Source organism: Paramormyrops kingsleyae, chromosome 6, assembly GCF_048594095.1.
Source record: "Paramormyrops kingsleyae isolate MSU_618 chromosome 6, PKINGS_0.4, whole genome shotgun sequence".
In the NCBI taxonomy this organism is placed as follows: Eukaryota; Metazoa; Chordata; class Actinopteri; order Osteoglossiformes; family Mormyridae; genus Paramormyrops; species Paramormyrops kingsleyae.
Genome location: NC_132802.1, coordinates 32,307,661 through 32,327,100, shown reverse-complemented (window position 1 = coordinate 32,327,100; position 19,440 = coordinate 32,307,661). Strand labels below are relative to the sequence as shown.

Here is a 19,440-nt window from a genome sequence, read left to right as displayed (position 1 = left end):
CCCTGTTTATATCCATGAAAGGAAACCTGTGGCCAGACACTGACCAAGCCTTTGCTTTGAATCCTTAAAAAAGCTAAATTCCCCCTGAGTATTCTAGTTCCCCTTATTGTAGAATTGGCTTTGGGGTATGTACATAATTCCTGTGCTGTGCTTTTTTTTTTTTAATCAGAGAGCAGATCATCGTGGTGCCAGACATCACTGGGGGCGCCGTCTGCACGCCCAAACTGCCGGAGCCGCTGTCTGGAGCAGGAGAGGCCAACCCCCTGCAGCAGGAACCCCCCGCATGCGGCCCGGAACCTCAGGAGATACCGGGCAAGGTGTTGGAGGTGGCAGAAAGGATGGAGGAGGAGGACAATAATGAACAGAAAGAGGGAGAAGATCGGCAGGAAGAGGAGGACCTGGGTGCGTCTTGTTTGGAGCGACGGCTCTCTCTGGAGTCCGGCTGCAGCGTCTCCGACAAGCTGATGGACGCGCTGGAGATGCGGGAGTTGCTGGCCGGCCAGGCGGACGTGCCCCCAGAGCCGCGGCTCTCCCTGCCCCCCTCACAGGCGGACGGCAAACTGGCCAACCGGGACAGCGGCATCGACAGCATCAGCTCGCCATCTCACAGCGAGGAGCTCTGCTTCGCCGCCGATGAGGAGCGGGCCCTCCATGGCAGGGAGGCGTGTCCCTGCAGCCCCGCCCAGCCCCTGCTCCGCCTCTCCTCTGCCCACTTCTGTGGCTGCGTGGAGGCAGCGGAGAGTGCGGGTTCCGCCTCCGCTGAGGGGGCCAGGGACTCCGAGGGGGACAGTGACATGGAGGAGGTCAGCGGCGATGAGAGCGAGTTGACCCCCACCGCGTTGCAGCCTTTGGTCCTGCCCAAGACTGAAAGACAGGACTCCTCAGAGGTGAGCGGCCTGCCGTTAGGCACTGGGAGGACTGGCCTGCCTACTGGCATCCTAAGGGCACCCAGGGGGTGATGGAGTGGCTGTGCTGCTCTGCAGTTATGCAGCGGCGTGACACTAGCGGTAAATGATAAAACAATAAATAATTATTAGGAGTCTAAGCAACATTTGTGGCTGGATCCCTGTTGTTTTTTCAGTGTAATTGTCACTCTCAGTAAAATGTATGCATTTCCAAAACAGACTACCAAATGCACAAAAACCATGGCAAATTTATTGTTTTTCCTTTAAAAATAAATGATTATTGAAATTGATATGCCTCTATGGCCTAAGCGGTTATGCTGTAGCTACTTGTGTGGTTTGAAAACAGACAGAAAACAGAAGAGCTGTTGACTGGAAAATGAAACATGTGTCACAACATGCACTGTGGCCGTGAAGGGATACCTGAGGTTAACCAGCAGGGGGAGCTCAGTTACAGCCCAGTGAGGGAAATCAAGACGCCGGCGTGCAAGATTTGTAAAGCTATAAAAGGATGAGTGTAGGACCATAAAGAGTATCACTGTACATCAATCAATGAGTTATCAATACAATAAAACATGACATATTTCTGGTTAAATGTGGAGTAGAAAATGTTTGGAAGAATCATGCAAGAGAAATAAAATAGGTGAATAGAGGTAAACAGCTGTAAGAGGTTAGCACTATTGGATAGTGATTTTGCACAAAAAAATGTCCCAGTTAAAAGCAATGTCTGGGTCATGTGGAGATTCTCTGCTCTTCTGAAATTGTAATTAAATGGGACTAATCATTTTAGAATGATGGATTAAAACCAGTTCTCAACTCACAACACAGTTACAGTTTGAACTGCAGCCTGGCAGGAGTGTTTGGCATAATCATGTTTAATATAATGTTTATCCTCAATCTAGATTATCTGTTATGTCCCAACTTGATGCCCCTTTTCTGGTTTATCTAGAGATTTTATATGTACCTTGAGGCTGAACTCATCATTCTTAATTGTAGAAATGAAATGTAGTGTCATATTTAACCTTTAACATGTGAACCTTTAGTCTTTCGAAAATGGCTACAGGTCAGTTTTCCAGTGCTGTGATGATAAGCTTGTACAGGCTCGTCAGGTTGCCTCGTGTGTCTTGTGCGTCTAGCTATCCGTCCAGCAGAGGGTCTTCAACATTGCCAACGAGCTGCTACTGACGGAGAAGGCCTACGTGTCCAGGCTGCACCTCCTCGATCAGGTGTTCTGCTCCCAGCTGATGGAGGAGGCACGCCTGCGCAGCTCATTCCCCTGCGAGGTGGTAATGGGCATCTTCTCCAATATCTGCTCCATCTACTGTTTCCACCAGCAGTTCCTGCTCCCCGCACTAGAAAAGCGAATGGAAGAATGGTGAGACATCTGACTGGGACTTCAATTTTTTCCATTGCTCATTGCTTATTTTTTCTGTTAAGGAAACCCCACTGGGATATTTTGTATATGTCTGCGGGATGCTGATATGAATTTTATGTATTTCCAGGGAGCTGAATCCTCGAATTGGGGACATCTTGCAGAAATTGGCTCCCTTCTTGAAAATGTATGGGGAATATGTGAAGAACTTTGACCGAGCCATGGAGCTGGTCAACACCTGGATGGAGCGGTCTTCCCAGTTCAAAGCCATCATCCATGATATTCAGGTGGGAGCTGTTGTCATGGCAACTTGAGCCTCACTTTACACATCCACATTCTACTCAGACTCGAGACCACTGTGATTTACCTCCACGACTCATTAGGCCAAGATTCCCACCCTGTCAGACCCTTTCCAGCTGTGGTATTAGTTACATTTTCCACTACTTTCCCTTCCTTTTATATTTTCAACATTATTTTTGTGAAGCTTTTTTAACCAAAGTAAAACAGGTGTATGTGCATTTTGAAATGATTTCATAGAATCTTGACATTTTATATAAAACACATTACAATCACCTTCACATTCACACACAATACTTGGACCCTAACCACAACTTATCTGCTACTCTGCCAGCCTAAACGGTAAAAAAGACTATTTATTGCCAAATAAACAGTATTGTATTGTACACTTTGCATGTCAAATTACATTTGAAATGTCATTTCATATGAAGACCTTTTTATATAATACACACACCATTATTAAAAATGCAAAATTAGTGTTGAATAAGTAACATTGAAAAGTTTCAAAGTTACTGCGAGTAAATGTGAGATTCTATGGTCACAGAGACAGTTAACACGTGAGTGAGGCTAGATGCTGAGACAATGATGTATGGCATACAGAACCCCAGACTTTTAACATTAAAGATATAGTATGCACTTACACAAAAAAAAACTATGTAACACTAATGTTTATAAATTATATGATTTTATGCAATCCATTTTCAGTTTTGTTTTCGGCTTGCACGTCGTTTGTGAGTTTCTCCAATCTTTTAGTAAGCTCCAAAATTTTTCCGATTTACTTGTTGATGACCAGCTTGTGAATAACTGAAACCACAAGTATCAGATGAGAAAATCTGGAGCGGCAACTGTAATTTCATAGTTTCTTTGAAATACCGGTAAGTGCAATTTTTGGCACTATTCAGCACAGCCTTCATTCAGTATGTGTCGCTTTCCTCTGACTGTGCCACACAACAGCAGTTAGTCACCACAGTGTGTGTCTTAACCGCTGTGCCTTATATCTGCCTGGTCCTGGTGGGACAGCATTACAGTGAGCACCACACAGCAAATCTGTACTGTTTAAATACTATCTGCATTTTCATCAGGAAACCTCAGGAGTCCCTGAAACCAAGTGTAAAAAGTGCTTCTTGATCAATACCATTATCTTATGCACATATTCCTATATTGTATTCTGTGATGAAATGCTTTCACTGCACATTGAGCCCTGTGCAGTGATACTTGCAGTTTCCGGAATCCGTATTGCATCCTGTCCGTAGCTCTGCCCTAAAATTAGATGCACTCCTAAGTTGTCAGTGAGCTGAGTGATGAAAGTGGAAATCCAGGGTGAAAGGTGTTGATGACGTACAGACCCGCAGCAAGCAGTAACTGTACTTAACAACAGCATGCAGGACACAGTCTGTGTGGAAAGGCTGATATGTTGTTTGTCGGCATTTGTGTAGCTTGTAGGCAATAGGGGACCTGTCAATAAATTGTTTTCATATTCAGTTTTAATATGAAATTGTGAATTGTGTTACTTTTGACGTACTTCACATTAAATTACTTGTCTTGGTATAGAGAAACGTAAATGCATAATTCCACTTGTGAAGCCTTTAAAAATTCAATTATTTTTGATTAATACCCTTCATGCATGCAGAGTGTCCCATATGTTGCATTCAGTAGCGTGTGAACTCACTTTTGTTTTTCGCCTTTAATATTGTGGAATCAGAGAAAAGCTTGGCGTTTTCCCGTTTTCCCTCTCAAGACTGAAGGCAGCACAAAGCACATTTTAAGCATAAGGCTTCTAACAGCCACCTGCAGTGAGGCTAAGAGGGAGACTGCTTGATCAAAATCCAGTGTAGTGATGTGGATGGTCAGCTGGGGGCGCCACAGTACACTAGCAGAGTACTGATAGGCCTTGGGCCTGAACTGCTCCGTAGCATCACATGCTTGTTCTGTGTACATAAGGAATACTGATGCACCACCCTGTCATGATTTTGGAGTTTATTAGACAGAGGAGTGCACCAGCAGAGCCTCCCCCCAGATGGAGGAGCATACCAACAGAGCCTCCACTCAGATATAGGAGCATACCAACAGAGCCTCCCCCCAGATGGAGGAGCGTACCAACAGAGCCTCCCCCCAGATATAGGAGCATACCAACAGAGCCTCCCCCCAGATGGAGGAGTGTACAGTACCAGCAGAGCCTCCCCCCAGATGGAGGAGTGTACAGTACCAACAGAGCCTCCCCCCAGATAGAGGAGCATAACAGCAGAACCTCCCCCCAGATGGAGGAGCATAGCAGCAGAGCCTCCCCCTTAGATGGAGGACTGCACCAACAGAGCCTCCCCGCAGATACAGGGGTGTACCAAAAGAGCCTCCCCTCAGATACAGGAGTGTACCAACAGAGCCTCCCCCTAGATATGGGAGTATACCATCAGAGCCTCCCCTCAGATACAGGAGTGTACCAAAAGAGCCTCCCCCCAGATACAGGAGTGTACCAAAAGAGCCTCCCCCCAGATACAGGAGTGTACCAACATAGCCTCCCCCCAGATACAGGAGTGTACCAACAGAGCCTCCCCTCAGATACAGGAGTGTACAATCAGAGCCTCCCCCCAGATACAGGAGTGTACCATCAGAGCCTCCCCCCAGATACAGGAGTGTACCAACAGAACCTCCCCTCAGATATAGGAATGTACCAAAAGAGCCTCCCCCCAGATACAGGAGTGTACCAAAAGAGCCTCCCCTCAGATACAGGAGTGTACCAAAAGAGCCTCCCCTCAGATACAGGAGTGAACCACAAGAGCCTCCCCCCAGATACAGGAGTATACCAACAGAGCCTCCCCCCAGATACAGGAGTGTACCATCAGAGCCTCCCCCCAGATACAGGAGTGTACCAAAAGAGCCTCCCCTCAGATACAGGAGTGTACCAACAGAGCCTCCCCCTAGATACGGGAGTATACCATCAGAGCCTCCCCCCAGATACAGGAGTGTGCCATCAGAGCCTCCCCCCAGATACGGGAGTGTACCAACAGAGCCTCCCCCCAGATACAGGAGTGTACCAACAGAGCCTCCCCCCAGATACAGGATTGTACCAAAAGAGCCTCCCCCCAGATACAGGAGTGTACCATCAGAGCCTCCCCCCAGATACAGGAGTGTACCAAAAGAGCCTCCCCCCAGATACAGGAGTGTACCAACAGAGCCTCCCCCCAGATACAGGAGTGTACCAACAGAGCCTCCCCTCAGATACAGGAGTGTACCAAAAGAGCCTCCCCCCAGATACAGGAGTGTACCATCAGAGCCTCCCCCCAGATACAGGAGTGTACCATCAGAGCCTCCCCCCAGATACAGGAGTGTACCAAAAGAGCCTCCCCCCAGATACAGGAGTGTACCATCAGAGCCTCCCCCCAGATACAGGAGTGTACCAACAGAGCCTCCCCCCAGATACAGGAGTGTACCAACAGAGCCTCCCCCCAGATACAGGGGTGTACCAAAAGAGCCTCCCCCCAGATAGAGGAGTGTACCAACAGAGCTTCCCCCCAGATACAGGAGTGTACCAAAAGAGCCTCCCCCCAGATACAGGAGTGTACCAAAAGAGCCTCCCCTCAGATACAGGAGTGTACCAAAAGAGCCTCCCCCCAGATACAGGAGTGTACCATCAGAGCCTCCCCCCAGATACAGGAGTGTACCAACATAGCCTCCCCCCAGATACAGGAGTGTACCAACAGAGCCTCCCCTCAGATACAGGAGTGTACAATCAGAGCCTCCCCCCAGATACAGGAGTGTACCAACAGAGCCTCCCCCCAGATACAGGAGTGTACCAACAGAGCCTCCCCTCAGAGTGCCCTGCAGCCCTATTACTGACCTTGGCTGTTAATTGTTTGCCCTCATGCCATCTTAGGGTTTCCTAGAACATAAAATTCCTTTTTTATACCACAGGGGGCACCCCATCAGAGACTGAGGTGTATAGTTCCGTGGTGTGTCGCCCTTTACTGGTATATGACGTGCTCGTGTGGTATGCTTGCCGCTGCCTTGGGGCTGCGGCCGCCCCCCTTTGCCTCATGCTCCGCCTCTATCTGTCCCGCAGAAAGAGGCGGTGTGCAGGAACCTGACCCTGCAGCACCACATGCTGGAGCCGGTGCAGCGCATCCCGCGCTACGAGCTGCTGCTCAAGGACTACCTGCACCGGCTGCCGCAGGACTCCGACGACTTCAAGGACGCGCAGAGTGAGTGTCCCCACCTACCCTGTCCTGTCCTGCCCTGGCCCATATGTGCCGCGCCTCGCTGCCAGAGCACATCGTGCCCCCCCCCCCTCCCAAGGCCTTGTATGGCCTTACTGTACATAATGGGGGGTTTGCCTGGGCCGCAGGGTGTCTATGAGTGCCACCACTCATAAATGGACTTGCTTGGATCAGCTTGGGGAAACTCCTCCGCTGTTACATTGTGCATCTCCTGCCCTGCAGAGTCTCTGGAGCTGATAGCGACCGCCGCCGAACACTCCAACGCGGCAATCAGGAAGATGGTGAGTGGACACGACCACCAGCAAACCACAGCAGCTCGCCTGTGTCCCCACAGCAGGGCAGCAGGCCCTGAAACCAGTGCTCTTTGTGAGGGGTTCACGAGGGACAGCTGTATCACAGTTTTAGCCTGGCTTTCCTTTTCTAGTTGGTTACAGGTGATACTTACCTGTGTTTTTATAGGAGCATTTTACCTCCATCTGTGTGTATCTAAGGCCATGTGAATCTTTCATTTGCCTACATTCCTGTGTGCAGATGTCAGGGCTTCCTAGTAGCACAGCTGGTGAAATTGCTTTTTTGGAGCATGACTTCTATGCTTTAGCTCACATTGTGCTTCAGTCAGGCCTTGGCTGCCAGCTGTGAAAGCCCTCTGGCAGTGTCCTGCATGACCCACTGTGCGCTAAGAAGCCAGCCAGCCTCTAAGGCACAGGAGGAAATGTAGATTGCAGCCTTGTGCAGAGCTGGAAAAGGCCAAATGCAAAACGGATCATTTCTCACTTTTCCCGACCCAGGGTTTTTAGCTTGAAGAGTGTGTTGCCCTCTGTGTGTGTAACAGGAGAGAATGCACAAGCTGTTGAAGGTCTATGAGTTGCTGGGCGGAGAGGAGGACATTGTTAACCCTACCAATGAGCTGATTAAAGAGGGCCACATCCTCAAATTGTCAGCCAAGAATGGGACATCGCAAGATAGATACCTCATACTAGTGAGTAAACATCACTTCCATTTTTAAACATTCATTGTAAATATTTGACTGCCTGTGCAAGATAAGGAGTTGGAAGATGGATGGATAAATGGATGTACCTTTATCTGTTGTTAATTGTAGTTTTACCATTAGGGTTGCTGGTGATCTCAACAGCAATTATATCAGCCTGTTCAACAACTCAAAGGAGTGTTGCTATGTGGTTGTTACTGAAAGAGTGGAAATTACACTGTCTGTTACTGGGCCAACACTCAGCTCTGTTTATGACTGAGAAATTAACTTAAACACTTGCACATTTAATCAAGCCCATTGCAGGTGTTTTCATTACTGCGAACCCTCTGCACCTGTGTAACATCAAAGGGTTCATTCTGAGTTACCGTGACAGCAGGTAGCCGGAAAATTGCCCATTGCTTCCCAGCAAAGGCCTTTCGGTAACTTCTGTCTTTTGCTGAAGTTCAATGACAGGTTACTGTACTGCGTCCCTAAACTGCGGCTGATTGGACAGAAATACGGGGTGAGAGCCAGGATCGACGTAGATGGCATGGAGGTACGTCTTGGACATTTTTTTTCCCATTTACTTCATTCCGATCTGGATTATGTATCACCATTAATTAGTTTCCAGATGTATGAGCAGGGATGCTTTTAACCACACAGCCTGACCGTCTTATGTATCTCAGTATGCAGGCACCTACTTTTTAGTTCAATTCAATTCAATTCAATTCAGTTCCGTTCAGTTCAGTTCAGTTCAGTTCAGTTTAGTTTAGTTTAATTTAGTTTAGTTTAGTTTAGTTTAGTTCAGTTCAGTTCAGTTCAATTCAGTTCAGTTGAATTCAATTCAGTTCAATTCAATTCAATTCAATTTAGAGCTGGGCGATATGGCAAAAAAAATGATCACGATATTTTTTCCTGTATTGACTGATATCGATAATTATCAATATTATGGTTTCACAATGCTGTTCCATGTAATAATGAAATAATCAAAATAATAATCAAAATAACCTTATTCTGATAAATAGAATGAATACATTGAAATAAACAATATTAGTAAACAAATACTTATTTTCCAACAAATTTTACTGTTTACATACAAAATTCCCTTAAAATTATTGATGGTTATTGATTTTCAAGTATTCAAAGAAACATAGCTCAAATGAACAAAACCATATAATAATGTAACAATGTGCAAAACTGTATAATATTGCAAATATGTTAATGGGCAAACATAAAATACAGCAGGACGGAACTGACTGCAACAAGTATCTTCCTCTATTCTTGGTCTCTTAAAAACTTCTGAGGTTGAAAAGTATCTAAACCAAACAAAAAACACATTAAAAAAAATGCCAAATCATGGTTAGATTTTTTTGTCCGGCGCTGCAAAACGTCACCACGCGTCACAATGTCACATGGTACAAAATCCTCGCGAGAGCAAGACGACTTGAGACAGACCGTGCAGCACAAACTGGAATCGCCTCCGTGACGACACAACTTTGCCCTTATTGGCTGAAGATTTTAGTCACACGCATGATGTTTGTATCCCAGGAAGTTCCAAAGCGCTATCTGCTATTTCTCCCGAAAAGCATGTAAAGCAGTGAGAACTGGTTTTCAGTTCATTTACCTGGTAAAATAATGTTTAAATAAATTACATAAATGCTCTAACAGTACACGTAAGTTAGTGGTTTATTTATTGTTAGTTACTGTAATGTTGCGCTGCTTTATTCGTTTAATCGTCCAGTCTGTGAAGAAGGCATTCAAGTAAGAATTGCATTGTACTCTGTACATGACAATAAAAACTTTGAATCCTTGAAGTAAATGTATTTGATCTTTTTCCTGGTAGCTATCTTTTTACACAGGGCCACTATACACAATAGTTTTTTTCACTGCTAACAGTTTGTATCAGGAGTTGGTTATTGTAAACAAAGTAATGTGCATGCAGGTGATATTTGTATAGATTTATCTACACCCTTCTGGCAGTGCTGCCATTGCAGTTAAGTCTCGCAGACTACGAGGAGTAGAAGTTGTCCGACTTGGCTGCAGTCAGTTTATACTCCATCCCTGCAGCCGCCGGCAGACCTTGCTCCTCCTCACGTCAGCTGCAGACAGACCTAAGTCCAAGACGAACACACCCATTGCTTCTTTAATGGAGGATGGGCAGAATTACAACGTCGTTGGTGATTGCCTGTTGTGCTGGCGTTCGGTAAACCTCTGCTCGATAGGCCATTGAGTTATCTGTCTCAGCGCATTCTCTAAAACGTAGCAAACTTGGTTGATCGAGTTTTATAGTCTGTGTGTATCATCTTGATCGTCCTAATTTTTTATCGATAAAAAATCGAGATCGTTTTATTGCCCAGCACTAATTCAATTCAATTCAATTCAATTGAATTTTATATAGTGCCTTTCACAATGTAGTCACCCCCAGGAGCTTTACATAGGGTGTATTACATTCCTACATCATTTCTACACAATAATTCAAAAACAGGGAAAGAATTGAATGACAAAAAGAAATAAAGCCAGATGACAGCAGAGGAGAGGAACCAAAAACTAACCCAAGTAGGGAGAACAAAATCCTCTGGGGATCCAAGGGCCCTGGCTGCCCAACCCCCACCCCCAACCCCCCTGTCTTGGGCATGCTGACATTATAGAATTTTGATGCTCTCTGTTGCGTTCCAGTGATATTAGGACTGCCTGTGGTGAAGCTGCTGAAGGCTGGGATGATAGTGAGGTCACTTCCTTTGTGCCTTTTTCAGCTGAAGGAAACTGGTGGGGTAAACATGCCCCGGACGTTCCTGGTGTCGGGAAAGCAGCGCTCCCTGGAGCTACAGGCCAGGTGAGTGGAGCACCGGCCCCGAGGACTGGCAGACTGGGTGGGAGAGGCCTGCAGCAGCTGCAGCTTTACCTCCTACTTACAGTGCGGTGAAAGATGCAGAGGAGTGTAGGTCAGTCTGGGCTCATGCGGCTAGACCCCACCGCCGTGCTCACAGCCATGCGGCTCCACTCTGGGCAGCACGGCAAGCCCACGGCAGTGTGTTTTATTACCGCCTTTCCATAGATGTGCACCTGGGACTTTTTATCGGTCTTAAACTTTTTTTTCCCCATAGGACGGAAGAGGAGAAGAAAGATTGGATCCAGGTAGTTTTTTATTCTCATATTTTCTGTAGTATTTTTTTCCCTTCTGTCTGTCCCTGCCGACTCCTGTGCGCCAGAGTCTCATCACGATTCCCTAATGTCTGTCCCCACCGACTCCAGTGCACCAGGGTTTCATCACGATACCCTTCTGTCTGTCCCCACCGGCTCCTGTGCGCCGGAGTCTCATCACGATTCCCTTCTATCTGTCCCCTCCAACTCCAGTGCACCAGGGTCTCAACACGATTCCCTTCTGTCTGTACCCACTGGCTCCTGTACTCCAGAGTCTCATCACGATTCCCTTATGTCTCTCAGGCTATCCAGGCCATCATCCAGAGACACGAACAGACGCTGGAAACCTTCCGGGTTCTCAACTGCTCCTTCCGGGATGAGGACTACACCCCCCCCAACTCACCAGTAAGTGTGACAGTAGGCGAGTAATAAGTAGATTAGTCCACTTCTCTCCGTACAGGTGTTTCGGTGTCTCCTCGTTCTAACGTGCCTGGTCCTCTCTCCCTCCCCCAGAACAGCACAGAGCTGGGGAAGCGAGCACCCACACCCATCCGGGAGAAGGAGGTCACGCTGTGCATGAAGTGCCAGGAGCCCTTCAACTCCATAACCAAGAGGCGTCACCACTGCAAGGCCTGCGGTCATGTATGTCTTACTTGGCACAAAGTGTCCAGACATCATAAAGTAGGCCCATGATGAACACGCCAAGCTGCCTACAAAAGAAAGAGACTAAGTGTCACATTATATTATCTGGCCACCAGAACTAAACCCAGTGGAGATGGTTTTAGAGAAATTTGACCAGAGAGTGAAGGAAAAGGGGCCAATCAGTGCTCAGCATATATGTCGGACCTCCTTCAGGACAGCTGGAAAAGCATCCTAGGAGGCCGCCTCATGGAACTGGTGTAGAGACAGTGGGGTCAGCCAGTCAATCGAGTAACTGGGGTTAATGGCCCAATGGTGGCATCACTTTATCGACCACAGAATTTGAACCAGCAACCCTCTGAGTTACACCCCACAGACCTCCTCCAAACAGATTTTTGTTTAATACTTTTTTGGTCAGTGCATCATTCCATATATGTTATTTTATAGTTTTTATGTCTTTATAATTATTCTAAAATGTCAAGAATACTACAAATAAACCTTTCTATGGTCTACGTTTGTGACTGGTATTGTATAAGTTCCACCTCTGGACAGAAAATACCTGCTGTGGTGTTTAGCAACCTGCTGTCTTCTCGGCTCAAGGTGGTCTGTGGGAAGTGCTCTGAGTTCCGGGCCCGGCTGCTGTATGACAACAACCGGGCCAACCGCGTGTGCGTGGACTGCTACACCGCCCTGCATGGAGTCCCTCCCTCACCTGCTGGCATGACACAGTCAACATACAGACGCAGGTCCATCCTGGAGGTAGGGTGCTATCTTAATAAGAGAAATTGGTGAGCTGTTGGAACAGGGAGCGCCATAATGGGGAAAGTTAAGGCAATTTCAAGGGGCCCTAAATGACAGGGGCCCTAAAAAATTTGGAACATATTTCAATTGGTCTGCGTTGGGGGCCCAATATCATATGCTTTCATGGGGCCCAAAATCTCTAGCAGCACTGGTTGGAACATTTAGTATTTATTTGTGCAGCTAATTTTTTTGCTGTTTAGATGTACAAGGATTTTTCCGCTTTGTATCCATTTAAAAATTGACTTGGCACATCAGTTAACCTTCGTTCATGAGTTTGTAGATACCAAGGAATTTGATATTGAAACCCTTTAGCCACAATTCCAACCCCTCAGCCACTTCAGTAGGCGCACAGAATCCGATATTCCCACTGTAGGACTGACCAAAGTCCCTCACATAGCCTGTGAGACTGCGAGGGAGCAGAGAGCTCCAGGACAGCAGTGTAAGAGACAACGGTGCCAGCCTAACTCTGTGTGTGTGTGTGTGTGTGTGTGTGTGTGTGTCCTCGCAGAAACAGGCCTCTGTCGTTGCTGAGAACAGTGTACTGTGCAGCTTCCTGCATCACATGGAGAAGGGAAGCGGTCGCGGCTGGCAGAAAGCTTGGTTTGTCGTCCCGGACAACGAGCCCCTGGTTCTGTACGTTTATGGTGCCCCACAGGTAAGAGGCAGATGGCATTTAAGACGTCTCATTTAACATGTTTATGTGTGCTCTTACTCTTTATGTTCTTGGGGCTCCAGCTGTGGCTGCAGTACTTCAGGACACTGAAGGAAATGTCGTCCACTTATTGAGAACCAAAATCAGCCATTATAGAGGCGAAAGGTTCTTGAATTTTCCCTTCAACACTGTCACATTTACACATGATTTTTTTGTGCTTATCTGGAATAGACATAAACATAATTCCTCTGGTAAGTGCTGATTTAGTAGACATCTCTCTTTTTTGGGGAAAACGACAGCGGTTCATACTGGTAATTTTCTTTGAACTCTGGGCATAAAACATTTCAGATAATTTAAAGCTGAGAGAGCTACAGATCAGGTTCAGTCAGCTGTGATGCAGGGCCTGAGGCTTTGTTTGGATTTCAAGAACATGACTGGCGCCCCCTGGAGCCAAGGGGTGCATTGCAGCATAAATCTTCATCACCATACATCCTCTTTCCAGCAGCAGCTTAGCCATTGGTGTTTTAGCATGCAAAGGATAACTCAGCATTAGAAATTTTTAATTATCTAACAGATAAATTAGAGAACAGTACACTGTAGTGTTATTTTGCGATTATAGGCAATAAAGGAACTTTTACAACTTGTTTCTTCAAAGTTGAAAAGGACTGGTAAGCGTTACTTATTGGTTATCTGATTATTCTTATGAATAATTGAAATGTGACGTTGGTGATTATTACAAGATTAGAGTCCAGGTGTCATGGGATGCATGCGGATGCCCTCCCTCAAGGGGAAAAATGACGAAAACCACCCCCTTCGAAAATATACTCTTTTGGTGTTTACATAATCATTTTATTGTCATGTCTATCATCATAAACATATGATATTTCTATAAACACAAAGGAGCTATGTATTAAATGGAGGTTTTTAGATGTGACTGAAGGATTAAGATAATTAGGCTGTGCAGAGTCCTTATTACTTTCATGCAGAATTTTCTTAAGTGGAAGCTGGATCACAGGCACAGAGGCTGTGCGTGTCTTAATGAATGCTGTAAGGCTTCTGGTGTGTTGTGCATGTCTTAATGAATGCTGTAAGGCTTCTGGTGTGTGTGCGTGTCTTAATGAATGCTGTAACGATTCTGGTGTGTGTGCGTGTCTTAATGAATGCTATAACGCTTCTGGTGTGTATGCGTGTCTCAATGAATGCTATAAGGCTTCTGGTGTGTGTGTCTATCTTAATTAATGCTGTAACGATTCTGGTGTGTGTGCGTGTCTTAATGAATGCTGTAACGATTCTGGTGTGTGTGCGTGTCTTAATGAATGCTGTAACGATTCTGGTGTGTGTGCGTGTCTTAATGAATGCTGTAACGCTTCTGGTGTGTGTGCCTATCTTAATGAATGTTTTTTTCTGCCCACTGTCTGTCGCAGGATGTCAAGGCTCAGCGCAGTATACCCCTCATTGGCTTTGAGGTGTCTCTTCCAGAGTCATGTGACCGACTTGAGCGACGCCATGCTTTCAAAATTAGCCAGAGTCACCTCACCGTGTACTTCAGTGCTGAGGGGGAGGAGCTACAACGACGCTGGATGGAGGTGCTATCAAGGGCTGGGCGCGGAGAGGAGCTGCAGGCTCACGCCCCCATCTCAGAGGCTGTAGAAGAGGAAGGGGAGGACCTCGTGTCTGCAGGGGAAAACACGTGATTGTGACACCACTGTGATTAGTGACATCCATCTTGTACACACACTTTGCACACCTGTACACTAACTCTCCCATATATACACTCTTAATGTCAATGGTCAGTTGCATGTAACGCCTGCAGATTCACTTTCTCCTTGTATCTCTCATCTTGTTGGTTGGATGTTTCCACCAAAATCATGCTTAGCCTAAAGGTAATCTATGAGAATATATAGAAATATTTAATATGAAACAGTGCAAATACAAACATTCTTCACCATAACCCATCAGCCCAGCTTTTGCCAAGCATATTTGTGGTTTGCAAAGAAATCATGGCTGTGAGAACAGGTAGACTTGGTAGAGAGGCTCCTGTGTTTTCCACCTTGCTGTAGAGTGGCCATTTGGGGCTGTTCACTACAGCCCCAAAAATCACCATTTTGGCAGAGAGGCTCCTGTGTTTTCCACCTTGCTGTAGACTGGCCATTTGGGGCTGTTCACTACAGCCCTGCGGTGACGTGAAAGGAAGCTCTTATGAAGATGTGAAAGGTGCATTGGGTGGACTGGCATGGCTCCCTGCTCGCAAATGCCGACAGAGCTGCAGGCCTGAAGAGTTTCCCAGGACCAGCTTGTGGTAGACCGACGGCTGCTCCGTTTGCTGAACGAGGGCGTGTTTCTGAACATTAACTCGGCTCTGGTGGACAGCTGAATGAGATGGTGGAAGACAAGCAAGGGCGTAGATTTGGGTATGGACTGTAGGGACACGTCCTTACCAATATTGTGGGAGTACCTTGTGTGTCTGGGGGTGGGGGGTTGTGGGGTTGATTTGGTCCCTACCAACGTTGAAACCAAACCTATGCCCTTGGAGACAAGCTTTCCTCATCAGCATTTTGTGTCTTTAAGTATGTTCTGTCTCAAAATTATGTTATGATTGGGTATTGTAAAATTGTCTGGATATGGAAGAAAAAAATCTCTAACCAAATTATTTGTTATATTTTATGGTAGCAGTTTTACAAAACTTGTGTGATTATGGGAGACAGATTTTTTTTTAGTTTCACAACCAGAAAACTAGTAATTTCTCACCAATGTCAACGTGTTACCACCAGCCAAATGTTTTGTGCCTGATAAGTCTTTCTTTGCCTATGCTGACAACAGTTGTTCTCTACTCCCTCGTTATCGTCTGAGGTTATGTAGCTTCTCTGCCCTCTAGTGGACAATTTAAAATATTGCACAAATCTATGCCAAAGAGCGAATATATATCTTCAGCTTGGCTTAGAGGGAAATGTTAGTATATATTGATCTGTTACACTCCAAATAGACTGAAAATTGAGGAGACTTTAAAGAAAGTTAAGCAGGTAAGTTAGTTGGCAGTTTTTTTGACAGTGTGGGCACTTTCTACTTTTTTCAAAAGGGAAGGCTTCTTTTGGTTTTGCACTTTTTATGCAATTCAATTGTTTTTTGCCTTTCTGCTAACAGTACTAGTGGGTTAAAAGGCAAGTGAAGTTTGTCCTTCACAGAATCAAATGTATAAATAAAATAGCAGAGTAAATTCTAATGGAGCTGCTGAAGAAGTTAATTAGGTCGATTTTATGATGCTTCTTTCAAACATCGATACATAGTTTTATGTCGTTTAAATGACATCTTTTTTGTTTGCAAAATTAAGGATTGTAATGCCAGAAGAAAACAGCAGTTTGTTTAAACTTTTTCAGTTAATTTTTCTGAGATGGCTGGTTAACTAATGTATTAAGAACCGGACAGAATACTTGAACCACAATGGTGTTAAACAACAGGGCAGACACAGAGAACCCTAACTGTTAACATAACATAAATAACTTAGATTCTCCGAAGATAAAACTGACATCCGCCTTAGAACAATTTACCCCAAAATCATACATTTTTGTAATACAGATGAATAAATGATTTAGAAATACTTTTGTATAATATTTGGATATCTGCTTGGTAAAATGAAAAGTTATGCTATATGATCCCGATAATAGGTCCCATTTAAATATCTAAAATAAGGATTTGGAGAGAAGTCCTATCATTTGGTTTACCATAGAGAGATTGACTTATTTGGGAAATCTGATATTTCAGGCTGCAGAAACTGTTGAAATATTATACATTGGTGTGTTATATAAAAATGGACTTTAGCCAGAGTTGTTTATAGTAGAGTATAACTGGATGAATGTGTGCATGAAAGATGATTGACAGTAATGGGCTTTCTCCCTATAATTTGAAATGTCTATGTAGATATTTAAAGATTTGGTTGCAGGGAAAAGATGAGATTTATGTGACAAAGAACGTGCATTAACTTTTTCTATATGGCATTGTTACCTTAAAAAAAATATATATATATATGGTAACGTGAAAAATTGAACATTTTAGATTAAGTACCGTACATAAATATTGGGGGGGGGGAGACAAAAGGGTAAAATATATTTGTAAATATAATTTATTCCGTTTCATGCAGGCCAATGAGTAAAATAAGATTGGCAACTTCTTATTTCTATCTTGTGCAGTTTGAGTTGGATTTGTGATCATAGTGGTGGAACTTATTTTTAGGAATAGCTTTTGTTCCTTACATGACCACTTGGGTTCCCCAGGCTGAGGTGTTTTTTTTGTTTGTTTTTTTGTTTTGCGATCCATGAATGGAATAGGATTACTGTGTCCTGTCTCCCTTCATTCTTTCTCTCACAATGTAGGTGAGTTCATTAAAAAAAAAAAACCTGCAAATCAGCTATAGATATTTGTTAGATATCGTTTTGTTTCTTCATTATTGTTATTGTTGCTCTTGATGTTGTTCTTGTTGTTGATGACATTGCTGTGGTTGTGGTTGTTGTGGTTGTTATTTTTTTGTTTAAAAGCAATCACTTGACCTAATAGTAAACCCGGACCAGTCATAACCTCATAGTTTGTGAGTTTGTATATAACAGCTTAGTGTTCTTACTCCCTCTGTACGTTTCACTTTTCCTTGTAAGCAAATGCAATATGTGCCTGATTGGTGCGACAATGATTCTTGATCGTTTTTGGAGAACGTATATCCATGATTTAAATGAAACTCAGTGGTCAGTGGAACTACAGTACTGTTACTCATTAACCAAGTCATTGATGTTTATTGTTTCAGTTAAAGTTGTTTTGAGCCACTGATGGATAGAGCACCAAAATTCAGAGTGGTATGAGAACATATGGAAACTGACTCCACATTCATCTTAGAGACATTTTAATCATTGTTGGTCTCGAGCACCCAGAGGTGCAAGGATTTTCTGGCAGATTCCGGGGGGCCAGCACTTGACAGGAGCCCCTGAATACTTAAAATTATACATTAAATTTGTTGGGGCCCAAGGTAACATTTCAGGGACCCCGGAACTTCTAGGTATGTCCCTGCCTGCACCTTCTATATATTTTTGCAGTGTTTAGGTAATGCCTTAAAGTACATTATTTCTGTATATTTAGTGGTACTTGCAACTTTATTTTACCTCTGCTTTAGCCAAATTAGACTACAGAAATGTCGAACTATGATTGAGACACATCACAGTTGTCTATGTTTTTTATATTTATTATTTTTATTCCAAATTGTAGCCTAGCTTTGACTTCCAGCTGTGTGGACTGGTAAATATGGTAAATTGGACTCAGTCATTGTTTTATAAAACTTAATTGGTTTAAAAAAAATTGTCGGAAATTCAAATGAGACAAGATTGTCAGATTTTGCTGTAAAATTATTATTAAATTGAAAATGTAAATACCCTTATGATTTTAGCTATATCTAGGGTTCTCGCATTTCATGCATCATCATTCCATGCATTGAATTTGTTGTGTATCAGGAAATCCACATTTTGGTGTTTACATTTTGTTTCCTTTACAGTCACAGTTCATTCAGTACCTGTGCAATTCCAGTATTCTCACAGGTCTAATCTGCCAATATTCAAATTGAAATTGATGTACTAAATATTCTATGGATGACATTCAACTTAATTCTCAATACTTTAGGATGAGAATTGCCAGAATACAAACTCCATTCAGCTTTGAAACAGTATTATATTCTTGCTAAGTTTATCATTATATGTGGCACAATTTTTCTTTCGTGAATACAGATTGTATAGGATAATTTGTACACATTGCGTATTACTGTTATAATTATTGTTATTATTATTGTTATTACTTTTAATTATTAGTGGCAGGCCACTGGGTACCATTGTAATGTTGATATCCCAATGAAATATGTGCTAAATAATGAAAATGTTTATGAATAAAAAATTGAATAGGAGAACTATTTATATGTTTAATTTCTATATAAATGTGTCAGCATAATTTTTATAATATGGTTCAAATCCAATACCATTATTTAGATGTTCTACTAATGGATGGAGCCCATGTTTTTAAAAAACTTTATTTACCTGCTCTAAGCATCTTTATTTTTAGCATAATTGGGATTTTGATATACTATAGAAGTACCTTTAGACTTTTTCCTCAAGCAATTCCTGTGCTCTGTAGATGTACTATGTAATCTGTCAGTAGTGAAAACTGGCTCTGTTACCCAAAAGCACAATACATATCACCGCTCATACCATTTTCACTTCAGCATCTGGTTGCAGCATTTCATGAACTGTGCCACACATGGTCGGCAAAGTGGCAAAAATAAACAGAATTTTATACAGACAGACACACGATGACTTTAAAATGACATGAACATATTAACATCAATTACTTGTAAAGTCCTAAAGAAAAATTTATATAAATAAAAATACACACACACATACACCTACTTGTGAAATGTCAAAGGCACTTAAATTGGT

General features: G+C 43.8%; 1 protein-coding gene across 2 annotated transcripts in view; it reads left to right on the top strand.

Annotated features, from left to right (window-relative positions):
- Nucleotides 1-18,917, top strand: part of fgd1 (FYVE, RhoGEF and PH domain containing 1) — a 47,022-nt gene extending 28,105 nt beyond the window's left edge. For both annotated transcript variants that reach the window (XM_023835876.2, XM_023835878.2), the window contains exons 4-17: nucleotides 170-887; nucleotides 2,039-2,277; nucleotides 2,405-2,561; nucleotides 6,629-6,767; nucleotides 7,005-7,063; nucleotides 7,615-7,761; nucleotides 8,213-8,305; nucleotides 10,503-10,582; nucleotides 10,854-10,884; nucleotides 11,194-11,295; nucleotides 11,404-11,532; nucleotides 12,130-12,288; nucleotides 12,839-12,985; nucleotides 14,407-18,917. In XM_023835876.2, coding sequence (XP_023691644.1) covers nucleotides 170-887; nucleotides 2,039-2,277; nucleotides 2,405-2,561; nucleotides 6,629-6,767; nucleotides 7,005-7,063; nucleotides 7,615-7,761; nucleotides 8,213-8,305; nucleotides 10,503-10,582; nucleotides 10,854-10,884; nucleotides 11,194-11,295; nucleotides 11,404-11,532; nucleotides 12,130-12,288; nucleotides 12,839-12,985; nucleotides 14,407-14,676 — 2,470 coding nt within the window. In that variant the 3' untranslated portion in view covers nucleotides 14,677-18,917. The remainder of the gene's footprint in view (nucleotides 1-169; nucleotides 888-2,038; nucleotides 2,278-2,404; nucleotides 2,562-6,628; nucleotides 6,768-7,004; nucleotides 7,064-7,614; nucleotides 7,762-8,212; nucleotides 8,306-10,502; nucleotides 10,583-10,853; nucleotides 10,885-11,193; nucleotides 11,296-11,403; nucleotides 11,533-12,129; nucleotides 12,289-12,838; nucleotides 12,986-14,406) is intronic.
- Nucleotides 18,918-19,440: the final 523 nt, after the last annotated feature.